The 18,039-nt window shown below is 41.1% G+C and overlaps 1 protein-coding gene across 1 annotated transcript; it reads right to left on the bottom strand.

The window, feature by feature from the left end:
- Positions 1-9,027: 9,027 nt before the first annotated feature.
- On the bottom strand, positions 9,028-16,707 carry si:ch211-157b11.8 (fibroleukin). Its single transcript, XM_012863710.3, has 6 exons — positions 16,122-16,707; positions 14,306-14,501; positions 12,909-12,989; positions 12,722-12,834; positions 12,366-12,628; positions 9,028-9,504 (listed from the first exon to the last, which is right to left on the bottom strand). The coding sequence occupies exons 1-6, from the start codon at positions 16,398-16,400 to the stop codon at positions 9,162-9,164; spliced, it is 1,275 nt and encodes a 424-aa protein (XP_012719164.2). The 5' UTR covers positions 16,401-16,707; the 3' UTR covers positions 9,028-9,161.
- Between the last annotated feature and the right edge of the window lie 1,332 nt (positions 16,708-18,039).

Below are 18,039 nucleotides of genomic sequence, written 5' to 3'. Positions count from 1 at the left end.
GCCTATAAACTTATCATAATTTATGGAACCTAGAAAGGGAATTGTGCAACCTTTAGTTTGCTACCTTAAGCTTCAGTAATCTTGTGTTAACCAACAGGACAATGATCCAAAGCACTACAGTGAGCCCAACTTTTGAGAGGCAAAACAATTAAGGTCTTGGAGAGGCCTGAAAAACTGTGTCATGATCTGAAACAGGCTGTTCGTTCTCAGAATCCCCTCAGTTTAAGAATGGGACAAAAGTCCTCCTCAACAGCATCAAAGGCTCATTGCTAGTTATCAGAAATAGTTGAAAGCAGCAGGCTGAACCTTGGGTGGCGCAACCAGTTATTAGGTGAGGAGCAATTACTCATTCAAACAGGGATCAGTTGGTTTGGATAGTTTTTTTCCCCTCTAATGAATGAAATCAACATTTGAGAACTATATTTTCTATTGCCTCAGATTATCTTTATCTGACATAAAAATGTATTTAACAATCTACACATTTTTAAGTGCATAGAAAAAAAAAAGCAAAAACCTAAAGAAATCTGCAAGGGGATAAATATTTTTTCTCTAAGGCTCTTTAAGTAGGAATATTTTTGGTTCCATGTACAGTTCTCATCTGTCACCCCGCTCAGCATCAAATCCTTGATGATTTTCACATTATAAATCCTTTGACTTTCCTCTTCTCCGGTTTGTCGCATTGTTTGGGCTCATGCTGTGGAGAAAACTCACCCACCCATGAAAGAAATCCACGCACCAAGCAAACAAGATGTGATCCATCTCGTGTCTCACACGATCGCCTTCTCTGTCGTTGCATAAAGGCACGAGCGCCTTGTTCACTTGTGCAAATGCAAATCTGCACGTACCAATGAGGAAACAGAGTTTAAAGGCATTCGGGTGCATTCCTGCTTTTCCAGCTGGCGACACACCACAGGTGGGACGTTTGTTCCCGCGTGTCGGTTTTCTTCGCTTTGCCACAACTCTGCAGGTGCAAAATAAAGAGAAGAGAAACAAAGCTGACCATCGAGCCGCTGCTTTACCACACCCGTTATATTTTAATGCGCCTCCTCCCAACACACAGACAAACACTTGCAAATACCTCCCCACACACAGACACAAAACACAACTCCTGGGCTCCTTTATGTTTCAGGATTTGACAAACACAATGTTCATATTTATTGGATTCTTGACTGCTAAACGTTTACAGGGATTAGGATGAGCTGCCCCTGACCTTCTGGATTCGCTTTCTCGTCAGTGGGTATTATCAGATTAGATAATCCTTTGATTTGCCTAAAATGAGTCAGCCTGATCAGCATCTTTTCCTCCTTTCTTTTGCTATTCGCTGCCTCTTCTCCTCTTTTCATCCGCTTGGTGGATCAGCATGGAGCAGCAGCTCCTTGCGACGGCAGTGTGTTGTTGGGCAAAAAACGGCTTTAAACCAATATCTGAATAATAGAGACAACGTCAGGTCCCTCTAGTGTCAGACAAGAACGTGGAGCTCCTGCACTGGATAAGGTGAGGGAACCTTATCAAAATCTTTTCTGGTGATTTAAGAAGAAGACTCACTGTATGAATGAAATGAAATGAAATGGCAGTCAAAGAACTGATTTAAAACTCCTGGATGAAACAACTGTGTCAAAAGTGAGATAGTAGCTCTCAGAGTTCGAAAGGTTGAAATTTCCTCACATGTCATCATTCATTTGTTCGATTTGTCTGTATGCTTTAATGTAATTTCACTTTGTAAAGTGCCTTGAGATGACGTGGGTTGTGAATTGGCGCTATGTAAACAAAGCTGAATTGAATTACGTAAATTGAAAGGAACTGAATGTGAGCTTGGACTAACAGTGATGCGCACAAACTCGAATCCTCTTCGGCTTTTTAGCAGACCTCTGAAGGTCTCTGAATCAAAACTGACTGGTATCTGCAACAATTCACAACTATTCAACCATTCTTACATAAAACACTTCCTTATGTAGAAAAGTAAGCCCAGAGCATGATGCTGCCAACACCATGTTTCACTGTAGGTATGGTGTTCTTCTGATAATACTGACTGTTGTTTTAGTGCTAAACATACCTTATGGGACTGTGGCCAAATATATTTGTTTGTTCAGAACTGTGGAAACAGTGATACTATATCAATAGGGCAGAAGCTGAAATTGCAACGGCTTATGTAAATCTGTAAAGGACCAATCAGTTACAATTTCTGTACCAGCACATATTATGAGAAATTAATTTAGTATTATGTCTTCAGTACTGTGATAGACTGGCGACCTGTCCAGGGTGTACCCCGCCTCCCGCACTGTTGCAACCTCCCTGATTGGTCTCGGGTTTGTATTTGCATCACGATTGAAAGAAACAACCAGTTTTTGCAATTCCTTGTCATACATTTTGTTCTACTGCTGTTTATTTTCTTCATTGTCCCTAATGTACAGTATATAGGAATCCGAGGAAAAATTCTTCTGATCCCTTTGTTGATTGGTTCGGAGACTTTAGTATTTCTGTTTGATGTTCTGTTAGACTGCCAGCAAACAAAAAACAATAAAATACCATAAAATTTTGGCAATGAAAACAAACTATGGTCCAAAAAGATGCAGTTGTATTATTGTATTATCTCTGAGCTTGGGTGATGAGAGAATAGTGGATTTTGGTTCATAATATTTCTAAAGCTCCATATTTTTTTTTTATTTTTTTTTCTTTCTATTTCAAAATCATGCACTGCTGTGATTTTAACGTGTCACAAGATATTCAAATAAAATACATGGAAATTTGAACTTGTAAAAAGGCAGAATGTGAAAAAGGGTAAGGGACAATTTTCCAAGGCGGTGTGAGTTTACAGCATCCAACTACTTTAAGGCCATTTTAGTCCAGAAATTCATCGTTTCCTTCAACACTTTTCACACACTGGTGAGAAATGCTAAAATTCTGATACAAAAACATGCCTGGTTTCAACATTTTTGTTCTATTACTATTAGGACGACAAGGTTATCTCCTCAGACCCCAAGCTGAAACAAGTAATTATTCGATTAATAGATTGCAGCTACTTAATTTGCATGATCATCAGTCAATTGAGAAGGGTATTTTAAAATAATATGTAAATAATTAAAGGGAATTAAAGTGACTGCCGTTTTTTTAAAGCTCTATGAGTTGCGGATCCTTGAACAGCAGCAGGAAGACCTGGATCCCTCTTCTGTCTCTGAGACAAGTCACGTTCCATTGTTCTATGGTTATTGTCAATCAGGTAAATATATCTGATTGTAATAAATTAATTTGTTCGTTTAGCCCCAGCAGTCTCTGGTTCCTCCCCTCGCCTGCAGATCCTGCATTTTGACGTTCAGATTTTGACGAGACCTGGACTGAGGCCTGCAGCGTGGCGCTTTCTGTGTCCTCACCCCTCCTCTCACCCTCCTCCCCTCCCAGCTCCTCACCACATCAGGATACACTTGTTCTTCTGAATTCCGGTTTCAAACGGAACGCTGCCTTGCTCTGGTTTTCTGCAGGATCAGTATTAAAAGCAGGCGCCCGCTGTCTCTCTCGGTGGTCCTGTGGTCAGGGAAGGGGAGGCCCTAACGGCCCATTATACTTAGACACCTTTCAAACCTCACTGGCTCCTGCTTCCTCCCCACACCCTGGTCTTCCTCCCCATCCTTGGCCCTGACAGCTGTCACACCCACCCTTATCAGAGCGAGAGCAGGTTATTAAAGCATGCAAAGTTGATTTCCACTGAAGGCCACCTGGCTTGTCGTTTCCTCCCGCCTCTTCTGTGCTGTCACATCTCCAAACAGTTTTCTGCGTGTATTTGCCATGTTTTCCCCGATTTCTGCTGAGGCATCATTTTAAACCTTTATTCTAATGTTACAAATTCATCCCAATCGATCTCAAACATCTAGTACTGTGAAAACTTCTTGCCCTTTGACCCCCCAACATCTATTATAGTGCTCCTAGTGGTGAGAAGACGTACTACAGGTGAGATTTCTACAAAAATCTCTTCTAATTTTGCTTTATTTGTTTTCCACCAAAATATGTCACATATTCTCACATCGTGTTATTTCATATATGCTTCATATCACTTAAAAGATTTTATTTAAATCCAGTACAATGCATAAATGCCTTATTTATCCCAAAGAAAAAAAAATAGTATGTCAAAGTATGTTACAGCAGGCAAATTCTCATCAAGGCAGAGGTATAAAAACAGAAAGCAAGACTAAAAGACTACAGCATAGAAAATACCGTGCAGTTATTAAGAATAGCATACTCAGATTTAAAGAAACCTGCAACTGATTATAATAGTTTAAAAAAAGGTACAACATGCGCACCTATATTTGTGGATGTAAAGACAACAACAGACTATTTAGAACCCAATTAATACATTAATCACAGAATTTAGCTCATTTCAACTCTGAAGGATCCGCAGAGAGCCACAGCTCGCATGGCAAAATCTGTTGTTCTACCCCATAAATCCAGTCTTTTGAGCAAGCTATCAACGGAAGACAGTCGGTTTAAAGTCCACCAGCCACAAAGGAGAAAACATGTGGAAGAAGATGCTCTGGGATCTTATTCATAAAGCTTGCATTTGCACAAAATGGAGCCTAAAACGTGCGTACGTCACTTTCCACACAAAAGTGGGGATCTATAAAAAAAAACTTGATGGGGAAAATGTGTGATCCTCACAGCAACTCTGATCCATCCCATCAACGTAGATGGTAAAGTGGTGAATTGCAGCCAAACTTTATGAGGATTCCTCTCAGACATTCAATCACTCCATATCAGACATAGATGGACTTCATCATAAGCACTCAAAATCCCAGCGTTATTCCAGTTTGCACTGGTGGCACATATCTATACAGAAGGACCTTTCAAAAAATTACAAAGATTTTCCATAAGCAATAAGATTCCATATCCATAAGATTTTCCATAATCTTAAATCTTAAATCAAAGTCCACACAACATCTTATCTGGGTTTTCTACCATCACATCACCCTCCTCGATGATCACCGGGGTGACGTGTACCACAGATTAACAGATTATTGTGGCAAAGTATGTGGCGATTACTTGCCGAAACTGCTGAAACTGCTTAATTGGTGTAAACGGTCAAATGCACTCCTGTGTAACACTGCGAGGTGGATTCATCGGTACTGCTGGAGGACCTCGCAAATGGGAGTATAAGGAGGAAATGCAGTTTTAAGAATCAAATATTGCTGAAAGGCCGCACTCCAACCCCCAGAGCGCAAAGGACCCATGAAGTGCAGAGTCCTAGAATGCTTTTTGCAGTGTTTTTATTTATTTTTATTTTTTTTATTTTTTTAAGGGGGGGGGGGGTTATTTCCACACAGAGTACGCCTGTCATCCGATGTTTAAAACAGCAATCAGGTTTATTTTCTAACAGGTCATATGCTCTTACCTCAGATTTTCACATTTAACACACTTCTTTCTGAATTTTTTTCACAGTTTCTTTTACTCCGTGGTTTCCATTTCACCAATGTAAAAAAAGATCAGCTGACCTATTTTTAATACACATTAACATTCATGAGGTGCTCTGCATTGAGCATTTATGGTAGAATCTGGGCTTGTTGAAGGCCGAACATGAGGCCGAACCAGGTACGCAAACATTCAGGTACAGCTGTGATCTATAGAGGAAAATTGCTTACTGGCGTGCGTGAGCATGACTTTATAAATAAGAATTTTTTTGCTATATGCCGTTTTCTATTTTGCACATACATATACTTTTAGAATGGGTTATACGCAAAGTTTAATAAATCAGACCCCTGATCTTTATGTCTCTGTGCAAATGCTGTGTTGGCAGAATCTCCCTGAAGCAACATGAGAATGATGTTGTTTCATGGAGATTGTTCTTCACCAGGAACAGGGAAGCTGGTTGGAGTTGATGGGAAGATTTGTGGAGAGAAATACAGGGAAATTCTGGAAGAAAACTTCTCTGAGGCTACTAAAGGCATCAGACTGGTCTGGAGGTTCACCTTCCAATAGGACAAGAACACTATCTCTAAAGTTCAACGTTTAAGTAGGAGCTCAAGCTTCAGAATTTCTTTATTTAGACTGGGGCAGACATGAAATAATTAGTGTGACTTTTGCTATTATAGAACAGTTATCCATCAAGACAAATCGCAATGTGACATAAAAAGCTAACTTATTTTCTAATATATCTGCAGCTTTTTAAACCTACATGTCTTTTAATTCCACATATTAAAACAAACGCATGTCAGGTGACCAAGGCTTCCCTCCAAAACTAAAATGTTAACACAACATCATGACGCTAATGCAATTAAGTAATATTGAGAAAAAATGATAATTTTTCCTCATAATTCTGTGCTTCTTACACGTACAGTAGGTTTTGTTTTACATATTTTCTTGCATGAGCAAACAAAAAATAAATAAATGCACGTTTCAGATCCATCAGCAGACAAATGACAATGTTTTCTTATGTCTCCTCGTCAAAAATGACAAAGATTGTACTGGCTAAACGGTGCCCAGTCAGGGCTCCCAGCGGCTGCCGGTGCCCCTTACAGTCCACACCACGACTACTATCACCTCTCTCCAGACATTGTGCCAGGATACTGTGGTGACACAACTCTGGGCCTCTGTTCCTCCCTTGTCAAAGAAGACTGATGAGCGAATTGTCGTTTTTGACAAATGATCATGTTTTAATAAGGAGCTAAGCTTCATTTGAGATACACATTATTACCCAGTACATTTAAATAGTAAATCTCAAACACAAAATTTTACTTTATCCCACCGATAATAATTACTTTGAATCCGAACTGATATTGTGCAACTTTTAACAGATGACCTGTGCTTTAAAAGAGGTTTACTCAAATTACAAATAAACGTTAGTGGCCACCAGGGGGCAGAACAAGGTGCAGAGACACTATTGGCTTGTGTTTTCGCCTGTGATACCACACTGCACCCAGACAAAGATGCACAGACAACAAAATCAAAGCCGAAAAACTGATATGTATAATGCCTGTTAAGGGTCACTGATCTTAATTGCCTATGGTTAATCGCTCTGCATATTGGTGAGTGTTCATACAGTGTAACACAGAGAAGAGAGAAAAAAGAGCTTATGGTTGTTTAACAACAATTAAGTCACCATTATGTGTAGAACAGGGCCCATTTATTTTCATGAAGCCAAGCATATCATGCACCTCTTGTGCTGGGAGAGAGATGAATCTGGTGTGTGTGTGAAAAACACTCCTAGCGTAAACATAAGAACCTGTATTACCTACGCTGAGCTGACTCTTTCTGCCTCGGCCTCTTCACATGTTAACGTTAGACACCCTGCTCGCTGGAGACACTGGCAGCTCATTGTGAACACACCTAAAATAGAGCATTTTACAAACACACACACACACACACACGTGTTTTACAGACCTACTGATGAGCTTGCATTGACATCAATTCATTTTCAACCGTTTTTATGGCCTAACTACGACACTAACTCTAAACCTAATTCACACCTTAGTTCTAAACCTAATCCCAAACTTAAAAAAAGTGAGAACCAAAATAGGTCCTCACTACATCAATGTCCTCACTTTGGTGGTAAAATATGAAAAATTAGTTCTCACTCAGCTGCAATGACAAGTACACACACACACACACACACACACACACGCATGCATGCACAGGATGTTCTGCTATTGTAACTAGGACTTTAAATTGACTTGCATTCATTTTCCATAGATTTTTATGGCATAACCTAAACCTAACCATCACTAGCACATACCTAACCCGAAACCTGACTTATGACCCACATGTCACACCTTAGTCCTGAGCCTAACCCCTAACCAAAGAAGAGCACTTTCCCTTGTGGGGACCAGACTTTGGTTCCTCACAGTGTAATAAATGTTGAGAAGATGGTCCTTACTTTGTAAAAAACAATGTTAGACCACACACTCACGCTCTGGAAGGCACAGTCATGGAGTGTGTGTGTGTTACTTGTAGGTGGAAGGAGGATTCTGAGATGACAGAGCAAAGCACCTCATGGTAAACATTAATGTGTCAAGTGCTAAATGTGAAAAAGTATTAAATGGGTGAGGTGGGAAAATTGGACAAAACTTAGTTTGGAGTGAAACGGTGAGCTTTGAGAGTAGCTGTATAGATGTAGAACAAAGCTACATGTTTTAACTTATAAATTAATAAATTGCATATCATCATGTTTACTATGACCTGGTAGGGACACATTGCAATGTGTTTTTTTTTTGTATAAATGAACTGGACTGGGAATCTGCAACAAGACCTGAACATTGATGTTGGCAGATGCTCTTGATGCAAACCCACTGAGCTTGGGCTAATTTGCATATAATATTGGGAAAAACAATCTGTCTTTATGGATGTGCAAAGCTGGTTGAGACGTACAACTAAAAGCATACAGCTGTTTCTCAATCAAAGGTGATTCTACAGGGTATCTGAATACAAATGCACCACATCCTTAAGGGTGCATGGCACAAGTTTTGAAGTAAATTTTTTTTTCAGACATACCCTTACAATATCCTGACATTTAAAATTAGTCATCCTTTATTTACGGCAGTTGCCTCCGTAGGATGGATTAGTCAGTTCATCGGGCCAAATGCTCTGGGTGTGCACATGGGTGTGATGAGCTGCGCCCTCTAGTTCACCTGACTTACTTTGTTGAATCTCCACCAAAACCGATGCGTTGGCGAGAGAACACGGGCGAACTTCAACATTTATAGCTTTCTTACCTCAGAAGTTATCACGCCTCTAAACAAAAGCCCTGTGCAGTCACAGCGGCAGATGCTTTTCTTCTTCTCCCATGCACGGGCACAACACTGGTGTCATTTCAACTTGTCAAACTTGTGCAAAAACTCTGGAACTTGTGTTAGGCTCCTTTAAGGATTTTATTCATAAAAAAAGATAGAAAACCATATTTTTATAACCATTTCACATATATGCAATACTTTGTGTTTGTCTGCCACACAAAATCCGGATGAAATACACCTTTTTCATTGTATTGTGACAAAATGTAAAAAAGGAGTATGAATCATTTGTCAACTCGTTATATTTTCTTTAATTCTTTCACTGAAATCCATGTGAATATTTGCAAAAAGTTGTTTTAGAAACAGTCATCTATAAGACAAAAGACATCATAAAGCATCAAACTCATATCACAGGAATCTACACTGCAGTAAATCTCAAATCTGAGTTTCTATTCCTTATTTGGTTCCCCCGAAGTTTTTGGGTCTCGTCTTCATCTCCACCCTCTTGAAGGAGTAGCGCTCCCCAGTCCTTCCATCTGTCAGGATGTACCACGTCCCCCAGTAGATCCCGTCGGTCAAACCAGTGTAACGTCCATGGTAATAGCGCCCATTCAGGTTGGCTGCCAGGCAGGCGTCGAACCACCAACCTGCGCCGTAGTACTGACCACAGTTTCCGGAGGCGTACCGATCGTGGTCTCTGTCAGCAGTGCTGAAAGGTCGGCCATCGTGGTTGTAGTGCTTACTGTAGCTCAGAGCGTTGCCAGCATCACCGCTGTACTCGTGGGCTGTCAGGCGATACCTGCAAGAGAGGATGTGATATATAAGTGGGGCTCATCTGACAAAAGATTATTTAAAGGTTTTATTCTGATTTAGTCCAATGGTTCCCTCTATGAATACAAACAGTGCTTTGCAAAAGTATTCCCGTCTCTTGTTTGAACCTTTTCTGATTTACAGACAAAAACTTATCTCAACGTAAAACCTATTTTACTTGGATTTTAGGTGATTGTCCAACACAATGTAATGCATAATGGTGTGGTGGAAAGGAAATTATACACTGCAAAAACTGGTCTAAAAATAAGTAAAATGTTCTTAAAGTTAGTGTATCTGTCCTTGATTTGAGCAGGTAAATAATATTATCTGCCAATGGAATGAGTATTTTGACCCCCAAAATAAGATAATTAGACATCCTGCACTTGAAATAAGGTGATGGAGATGAGTTGTTCCTATTTTAAGTGCAAAAGTCTTATTCCATTGGCAAATAATCTTATTTACCTGCTCAAATCAAGGACAAATACACTAATTTTAAGAACATTTTACTTATTTTAAGTTCCGTTTTTGCAGTCCACATGCTGCCTTTTTCACAAATGTGTCTGAAAAAAAACTGTGAGCATTTGTATTCCACCCCCTTTACTCGGATACCCAAAAATTAAAATCTAGTGCAACCAACTCTATACAGCGTTCACCTGATTGGTTATTCGAGTCCAGCTGTATGTGCGGTTCAAGGCCTCAGAGGTTTTTTAGAGAACATAAGCGAACAGACAGCATCACAGAGAACTGAAAAAGCATGATAAAACGAAAAGTCCACCAAGATCTGACCATCCACTTGAACAGACAAGGAAGGCTGTGACTCTGGAGGGGTGGCAGAGATCCGGAGATAAAGTGGAAGAATCCATTGACATGGCAACAAAGACTTGTGCCCTCTACAAATCCAAGTTTACCTTAGATGCCAAAAAGAAGTCCTCGTTGAATGAAAGCCACAAGACATACAGTTCACAGTTTCACACAACCCATGTAGGTGAGACTGCAAACCTGAAAGAAAGTGTTCTAGTCAGAAGAGGCCAAAGTTGAACCTTTTGAAACTAAACCCTGAAAACACCATCGCGTGTTGAAACACGGTGGAGGTAGCAGTTTCGTGTTGTGGGGATGCTTCTCTGTAACAGGGACACAGAAGCTTTTCTGAGCTAATAGGGAGCTGGATGGAGCTCAGCATAGGACAATACCAGAAGAAAACCTGCTGGAAGATGATGAAAACAATCGACTTGAGACTTGGTTGGAGGTTTAACTTCCAGCATGAGTAGGAGCTCAAACATATTACTTTATTACACACCTCCCCTCAGCTCCCCTCTTTATTAGTATCTTTATTAGTATTTATGACCTGTTTCTTATCTCCACCCGCCTGCTTTCATCTGTTTATGCCTCACTTTCCCCCACACATCCCTCTGTATTTAAGCTCCCTAGTTCTCATTACTCATCGTTACTGTTTTCTTCTGTTGATTTCATGCTTCCTGTTGCTCTTGACAATTTCTCCATGCCCAGTCCTGTTCCTGTGCTACCAGTCCGACCTCCTTGTGTTAGATCATTTTGTAAGTTTTCTTTTTCTTTTGAAACTTCTGCCACCACCATGCTCTGGTCCTCCATAAATCCCATCTTTTTAGAGTTGTTTGTTCAAAAGTTCTTTGGTCTATCGCATAATGCCGGGCATATACTGTACGATATTTTCAATCATGGTACTCCTATACAGCTCAAACTGTACGACGAAACCGCAGGGTTTAAAAGTTCACTGCTCACGATACATATTATTACACTGTGCAGCCCGACGCTCTGATGCGACCTGACTGCTCACACAGTGCGTTCAAAAACCACACGTCGGACTCAGCCCTGTAGAGAGATAGCGCTCCTCGGACTCGTCTACCCGAAGCCAAATGTCAACAGTAGAAGAAGAAAAAGGCGGAAGTGTCGATGCTCACTGTTAAATATGAGGCTCACTAGAACAAAACGTGCTGCCTTGGTAATTCTACGAGTTGCTCATCCGTAGTTTGACTCCATGTCACACATACCGTCATCCTTCTCTCCACTCTTATGTTTTCGTTTGAGAAGACGAAGAAGAATCTACTTGTTTGCGCGGGGGAAATCGGCTTATAGACGGTCGTAACTCCGCTTCAACAGCAGGACGCGCTCACGATCGCTCACGATCATTCACGAGGGCCCACTGAATTTCAAACATATTTGATTTTCAACCAACCATCCAATTCCAGATCGGGTGGTGGTCATTACCCCCTGTATACTACACGACGCACGATCAAGCTGAAACTCGGCCCGATCCAAAAAATTCTCACACGACTGAAGAATCGGCTCGAAAAGGGCAAAAACTCGTACAGTGTATGCCCGGCTTAACATCCACCTACAATGATTGAAGTTTGTGAATGTAAAGGGACAGTGTGTGAAAAGGTAAATAGGGTATGAAAACATTTGTTCTTGGTCACTCATGGTACTCTTGCTCCTTCTGCTATTGTTCCACCCCGATGATGTTTGCTAACTGTTAGCATCTGCAGTTTTTGGAGTTACTCATGCTGGAGTTGGCCGACATGTAAAATGAGCAAAGTTTAACTCAGAGATTTCTGAATAGTTTAAACTTTCTAACAGAGATCTGACAGAACAATATGCCGAACCATTTCATGGAAGCAGTCAAAATTCTTCCACACAGCTATAACCTTACCTTTTCCCTACAAGACCACTGGTTCAAAGTTAGATTAGTGAGTAAAAGGAGGCAGATCTAGCTTATGGTATGAAAGTAATGGAAGTGAAAATCTGCAACTCCTGATTGGCCTGGTATCTGAATAATTCACCTCATTTAGTGTCTGTTTCTGCAGTGCTGTTCACCTTTGTTCCTCTGAGGCCACCTTGAAGTTGCTGTAGGTGGCGTGGCGCTTCTGTTGGTACCAATCTTCCAGCTCAATGCGGAGCTGATGCTGGCCAGTGGAGGTGAGGGCATGCAGGGCTGCGTTACCCAGCCAGTGCTCTCCCTGCAGACTACCAAAGCCTTCCCGGTATTCCTGCCAAGTCCTGTTAAAGTCCACTGAGCCGTCCTGCCGGTTCTGAATCACCGTCCATCCTCCGCCCGCTGTCTCCATGTCACATTTAGCCTGGGCCAAAGCAAAGACTGGTATGATTTAAAAGGTTGGCCACAGATAGCTCACAGCTTTTCTGAGAGCGCATTTGATGATCATTAGAAATACCTCTAATGCCGGTCCACGCAGATCCGGTTGGATTGTATAGATACCAGTCTCTTTGATCCCAAATCTGTAAATCTCTGCACAATCCTGCGGATGTAACCTCTCTGTGGGAGCAGCTGAAGCCACACAAGGTCATTAGAAATGTGTCCTTTACAATTCACAGGACTACACACACAAACGCCTCCCTCACCTGTGGGTGGATACTGTGTGATGCTCTTTAGGAAAAGCAGCAAGTCTTTCTCCCCGTCTCTGCTGCCCAACGCCGCACTCTCTGACAAACCAGAGAAGCCTCAGGTTATCGATGGGACAACTAAGACATATACATAGTGTATGTTTATGTGTACACAGTTGGAAACACTCCTCTAAGCTTCAGCCTTCCTCTTAGGTTGGCTGAGACCAGAAGGTCAGCTAAGAAAATGAGGCTGAAGCATTTGAGGAGGTGACAAAGTAAGAAAGTGTGTAAAGAGACAATTTAAAAAGTTGTTCTTTTGTAGATTTCTTTGTGTTGTGTTTCATCCATTGTGTTCAGGAGCGTTTTGTGCAGAAATTATTAATTCATCAAAGAGTGGTAGTTTGTCAAACCACGGGTGCTGGATTGAAAATTGTTTTAAAAAGCAGCCAAGATCCCTGCAAAAAAAAATAAATGTAAAGAACTTCTGAGGTACTCTGTTGCAAGAACTGCTGCAGGGTTCCTCGGGATTTCCTCAAGCTCAAGCAGCAGAATACCTGTTGCTGCATTAGTTTAAGGATTACAGGATGTCTGGTTTATTAAAAGCAAAATATAAAATGATGAGCCCAGACTTGAAAATACCATGGACTACTACACATTCAGAACCTGATTTACTTATTGGTAGAAATAGCAGAGGCTGGGGAAATTGAATGCTGTTTAGTCATTGAGGCCACCGTTATCTTGTATATTTGTGTGTGAGTATATTGTTTTGCCTTCCTTGCACAGGTAAATTCCTATGCACTCACCTAGAACTCTTTTCAGACTATTGTTTACTTTCTAAGGAGGAGTTATGGCGCTGGCATGATACTGCGAGTGTGTGTGTGTTCTTGTTCTTTCAGCTGAGCGAGACATTTTTTTGCTCAATTTACTAGTATAGTGAGGACTTTGATGTAAAGGGAGCACTGAAAAATGGTACTTACTTTTTTTTCTGGGCTAAGGGTTAGGTTTAGGACTAAGATGTCAATTAGGGTGAGGTTTGGGGAACTGATCTTCCCCCTCCGAAGAGGGATAAGCAATGCACGGTCCATTGGACCTTCTCGTCAAGTTTCTCTTCTATTTATAGGCTTCTGAGTTTTGTATTTTTTAACCTATCTTTCTTAGTTTATACACTCCCTCTCTGTCCCTTACTTTCCTCTAGAATTAGAATCAGTGCTTTCTATTTGGCTTCTTTGTTTCTTCTGTCAGCTTTTTCTGGTCCTGTGCTTTTTCTTTGCTTATGCTTTCTTTGTGTTTCACCTAAGTGTACAAAGTTTTAACTTATCTTAGTCTTCATCAGGTACCCCCAAAGGTCAGGTTTGTGTGCTTTTCATGTGTTCTGTCCGTTGCAGTGGCCAGGGCTATAAACATGTACGACCCACCCAGTCGCTTGGCCATCGCTCCGAGTGCTTGGCTGTGACATTGGAGGTCACACTCTGTCAGCACAGCTGCCATCAGGGCCAGGATGGCCCCTAGAGAGCTGTTCTCCCGCTCCCCATCAGGCCTTGGGCCTCCTGATTCCTGGAGAGAGCTCATGCAGCGTTGCAGCAGAACCAGCTGCTGTTTGACAGCTCCGGTCTGAAAGACAGTGCTTACAGGTTAATAGGAAATATGGATGATGGTAAGGGCAACCTTTGGTAGATTTAAACACAGACTTGTATTCAGCATGTCGAAGGGCGAAAGATGTGGACAGATGTGTTTGAAATCAGGGAAATTATGAGGGCACACTTTTGAAATAGCTATGATAAGGCAGCATTATAACTTTTTGCCACAAAAAAAGAAGAAATATGAACATTTTACCAGAAATACAGGGTTCACTTAAAGTATTCACACACTTTTCCCCCTTTCATAACATTGCACACACAGTCTTCTATTCATTTAATTGGATTGTATGGGATACACTGACAAAATAGTGATTTATCACTAAGTGGAAAGAAATTATGCATTGCTTTCCAATTGTTTTACAAACCTGAACTACAACCTTTTAGTCTGATACTACTAAATAAAATCTAGTGCATCCAATTTCATTCAGATGCTAGCTAATTAGTAGAGTAATATAATTTATTTCTTTTGTCAGATGAGACCAAAGTAAACAAAAGAAACCCATGTTGGAGCAGGGTGGTGTCACCATCATGCTATGGGAACTGATCAAAAGCTTTTTACCTAAACCAATGAAAGCACACGACAACATAACAAACACAATAAGCAATGACCGTTCATTCTAGACCAGGGGTCCAAAGGGCCATCTTTACCCTCAGACCATGTGAATAAAACTCGTTTAGAGCCGCTGATGCTCCATGAATTTAGGAAAAAATAGAAATTTGTCAGAAAAACATCAACTTTTACAAAGAGAATGGATCCAATTTCTTCAATTGGGTTATATGTGGGAAATTCTGTTTAAAAAAGCACAGTGTTTCCAATCTAATGAAAAGAAAAATAGATAAACGAAATATTACAGGTACTTTGAGAGTCATTCTTTTGTGCAATTATTAACTCCATCCAATTGATAATAGCATAGCATAATTGAAATTATTGTATGCAATTATTCTATGAAGAAAATGCTAAAATCTGCTGTTGTTAGTATGTCAAAACTTTCGTTGGTTATTCATCTTTTTTTAGCCAAAGTTATAAACCACCGTGGAAAGAACATAAGAGCCACTTCTGGCTCTGGAGCCACAGGTTGGAGACTCCTGCTCTAGACCTTCAAAACTAAAAATAAAATAAAAAAAATAAGGATAAAAATACAAATTTGATGCCATGTGTGCATATAATCCCTTAGTCGGAGAGACATGACATTTCAAAGATTAACCCCATTGCCTTAAACCCATTGCTTGGTCTTCTGTCTCTCACACTTACGTCATCGATTGTGATCAGGTCCCCAGCACCTGTTCCTGCATGAGATCAGCACAACCATATGACGAGACATTTTTAAAGCCGCCCTAATTTTATCCCCTCTTTGATCGGCGACAGTTATTTCTCTGTGGCTGTTTGGCAGTGCCAAGTTTAGCGTCTCTGGCGTGTATCCAGATCGCACGCCACTCACGCTCCCTGGAAAGTACACTCAGAGGTCTCAGGTCTGCCTTACTCATATCAGTAAGATGGAGCTACATGATTAGTAAGAAAGATCTAAAAGGTGAAAAAAAGCCTCTACTTATTCCACCTTCTGATGCAGTCCTAAGCTATAGCCGTTCCACTTACTTTAATCTGAATCTGAGGGAAATCCGGTCTGTGCTGTGCCCTTTGAGGATCATCTGAGACGACAGGTACAGAAGCATCCAATCTACATCCTCTTGTTCCAGATTGACCCTCACAGGCCCTGGTAGTCACTGCTGCTTCTGGCCTCGGTGAGGCGGGTGTAGCCACTAAGCTGTCCCTGCAACGTGAATGTGAGCAGGCTGGAGATGCATCCGAGGACAGCAGTGCTCCCACATACAGAGACAGCAAAGGAAGCATGCCAAAAGAGTTGAAGGAAATCATGAGAAAAAGAAAAATGTGCGGTTCAAAGCCTGTAACCGCTGTCCAGTGCTGCGGCGTCTATCTGCTATTAATTTATTATTCCCTGAAAAAATATGTCTTCTCTTCCCTCGTCCAGGATGTGCCTCTTCAGGTAAAGAGCATTGGCGATTTTGTCCTTTTTGTCCAGATCTTTGTAATGCCGGCGTCCTTCATCCAGTTTTCCTCGCTGGCTTTTTTTCCCTGAGTTCATGTCACTCCTCGTCCTCCTCTTAGTCCTGCCTGTTCTGTGTTTGTGAGGCTACTTTGGCTCGGATTCCTGGATAAATGCAGCACTCTTTGCTGTCTGACACGGACCAATGCACCCACCCCCAACACACACACACACACACACACACCATCTCTACATCTCCCCAACTCACACTCCCACTTTGCCACACACAGAGACGTATGTTTATACACATATTAGCACCAATTTGTCTTGAACTAACAACGAGCATAGCAATGCACGCATTTTCTTCAAGTTTCATTTGTTACGTGTTAGCTTATATTCTCTATCCCCTCGCCCTGGCCATCATGGGGATGCTTCAGTCGCTCGGCTGCTTCCATCCGGTGAACAACTCCCTCACTCGCATGGCCATTGTACCGCAGCGTTTGTGTTTACAAACTGAATTCCAAAGAAGCCATAAAGACCCAACACTCAAAAGGCACGAGAAGACAGGAATCTTTCCCCAAACACCAGAGTCACGCCGGTCGTCAACATTCTGCAGGGACACACTCCCAGTAACGAGAAGGATAAACATGCAGAGATGCAGTGATTGACGATTTAACCTGAAACATCCTCAAGGATCACTGAGGATTAAAATTTCAAAATGTTGAAATTGTAAGGAAGTTAAAATTGTAGCTAAGGAAGTTAAGGATTCAAGTGACAGATGCAGACATGGACATCAGACCAAAGAGTTCACATGTTCTCCCTGTTTATGCATGGCTACTCTCCAGGTATTCCAGCTTCCTCCCAAACTCAAGCTGTTGGGTCAATTGGTCTCTCTAAATTGCCCTTAGGTATGAGTGTGTGTGAATGGATGTTTGTGTTGTGTGTCTCTTTGATCCACTGGTTGTCCCGTCTAGGGTGTACCCTGCCTCTTGCCCCATGACTGCAAGGGATGGATGGATTTTATGTCTTATTTTGTTTCCCGAAAAATAAACATGGTCATTTTATCATGCAGTGTGGAAGGGCGAATCCCGCTAGGTGTCACTTTACAACAAGTCTTCCCTTATAGATGGCTAATAAATGGTTTATAGAAACGTATGAATTAATCTAAACACTTTATACCTCATTCATAAGTGTTAATTATGCAGTAATTAAGGGTGAGCAAGAGACAAAACTGACTGGTTTGTGCTTATGAGATATAAATCAGTTTGAAATGTTTATTATAAGCAACTCTAGATAAAATAAACACTTAAACATGTTAGGCTCACTATTTGGCCAGAAGCTGGTCCATTTTGTCTTTTGCTTGCATTTAATTAATACATAATAAACACTTTCATGAGTTATAAAGTGGTTACAGGTTAATTAATGACATATCTATAAACTATTTATTAGCCATCTATAAGGGGAGCCTTAATGTAAATGACACATTTTGTCATGCAGCCATAAATTTCA

Source organism: Fundulus heteroclitus, chromosome 20 (assembly GCF_011125445.2).
Source record: "Fundulus heteroclitus isolate FHET01 chromosome 20, MU-UCD_Fhet_4.1, whole genome shotgun sequence".
Lineage (NCBI taxonomy): Eukaryota > Metazoa > Chordata > Actinopteri > Cyprinodontiformes > Fundulidae > Fundulus > Fundulus heteroclitus.
Note: the sequence above shows the minus strand (reverse complement) of the source record. Positions and strands in the feature narration are given on the sequence as shown.

What these genes read in the sequence shown, in the direction of transcription:
- si:ch211-157b11.8 (XM_012863710.3), bottom strand. Translation starts at nt 16,400, where the DNA reads ATGATTTCCTTCAACTCTTTTGGCATGCTTCCTTTGCTGTCTCTGTAT. An exon ending in CACACAGTATCCACCCACAG is followed by an intron (nt 12,835 to 12,908) that starts GTGAGGGAGGCG and finishes GTGTGGCTTCAG; the next exon opens with CTGCTCCCACAGAGAGGTTA. An exon ending in TGCGTGGACCGGCATTAGAG is followed by an intron (nt 12,629 to 12,721) that starts GTATTTCTAATG and finishes GCTTTGGCCCAG; the next exon opens with GCTAAATGTGACATGGAGAC.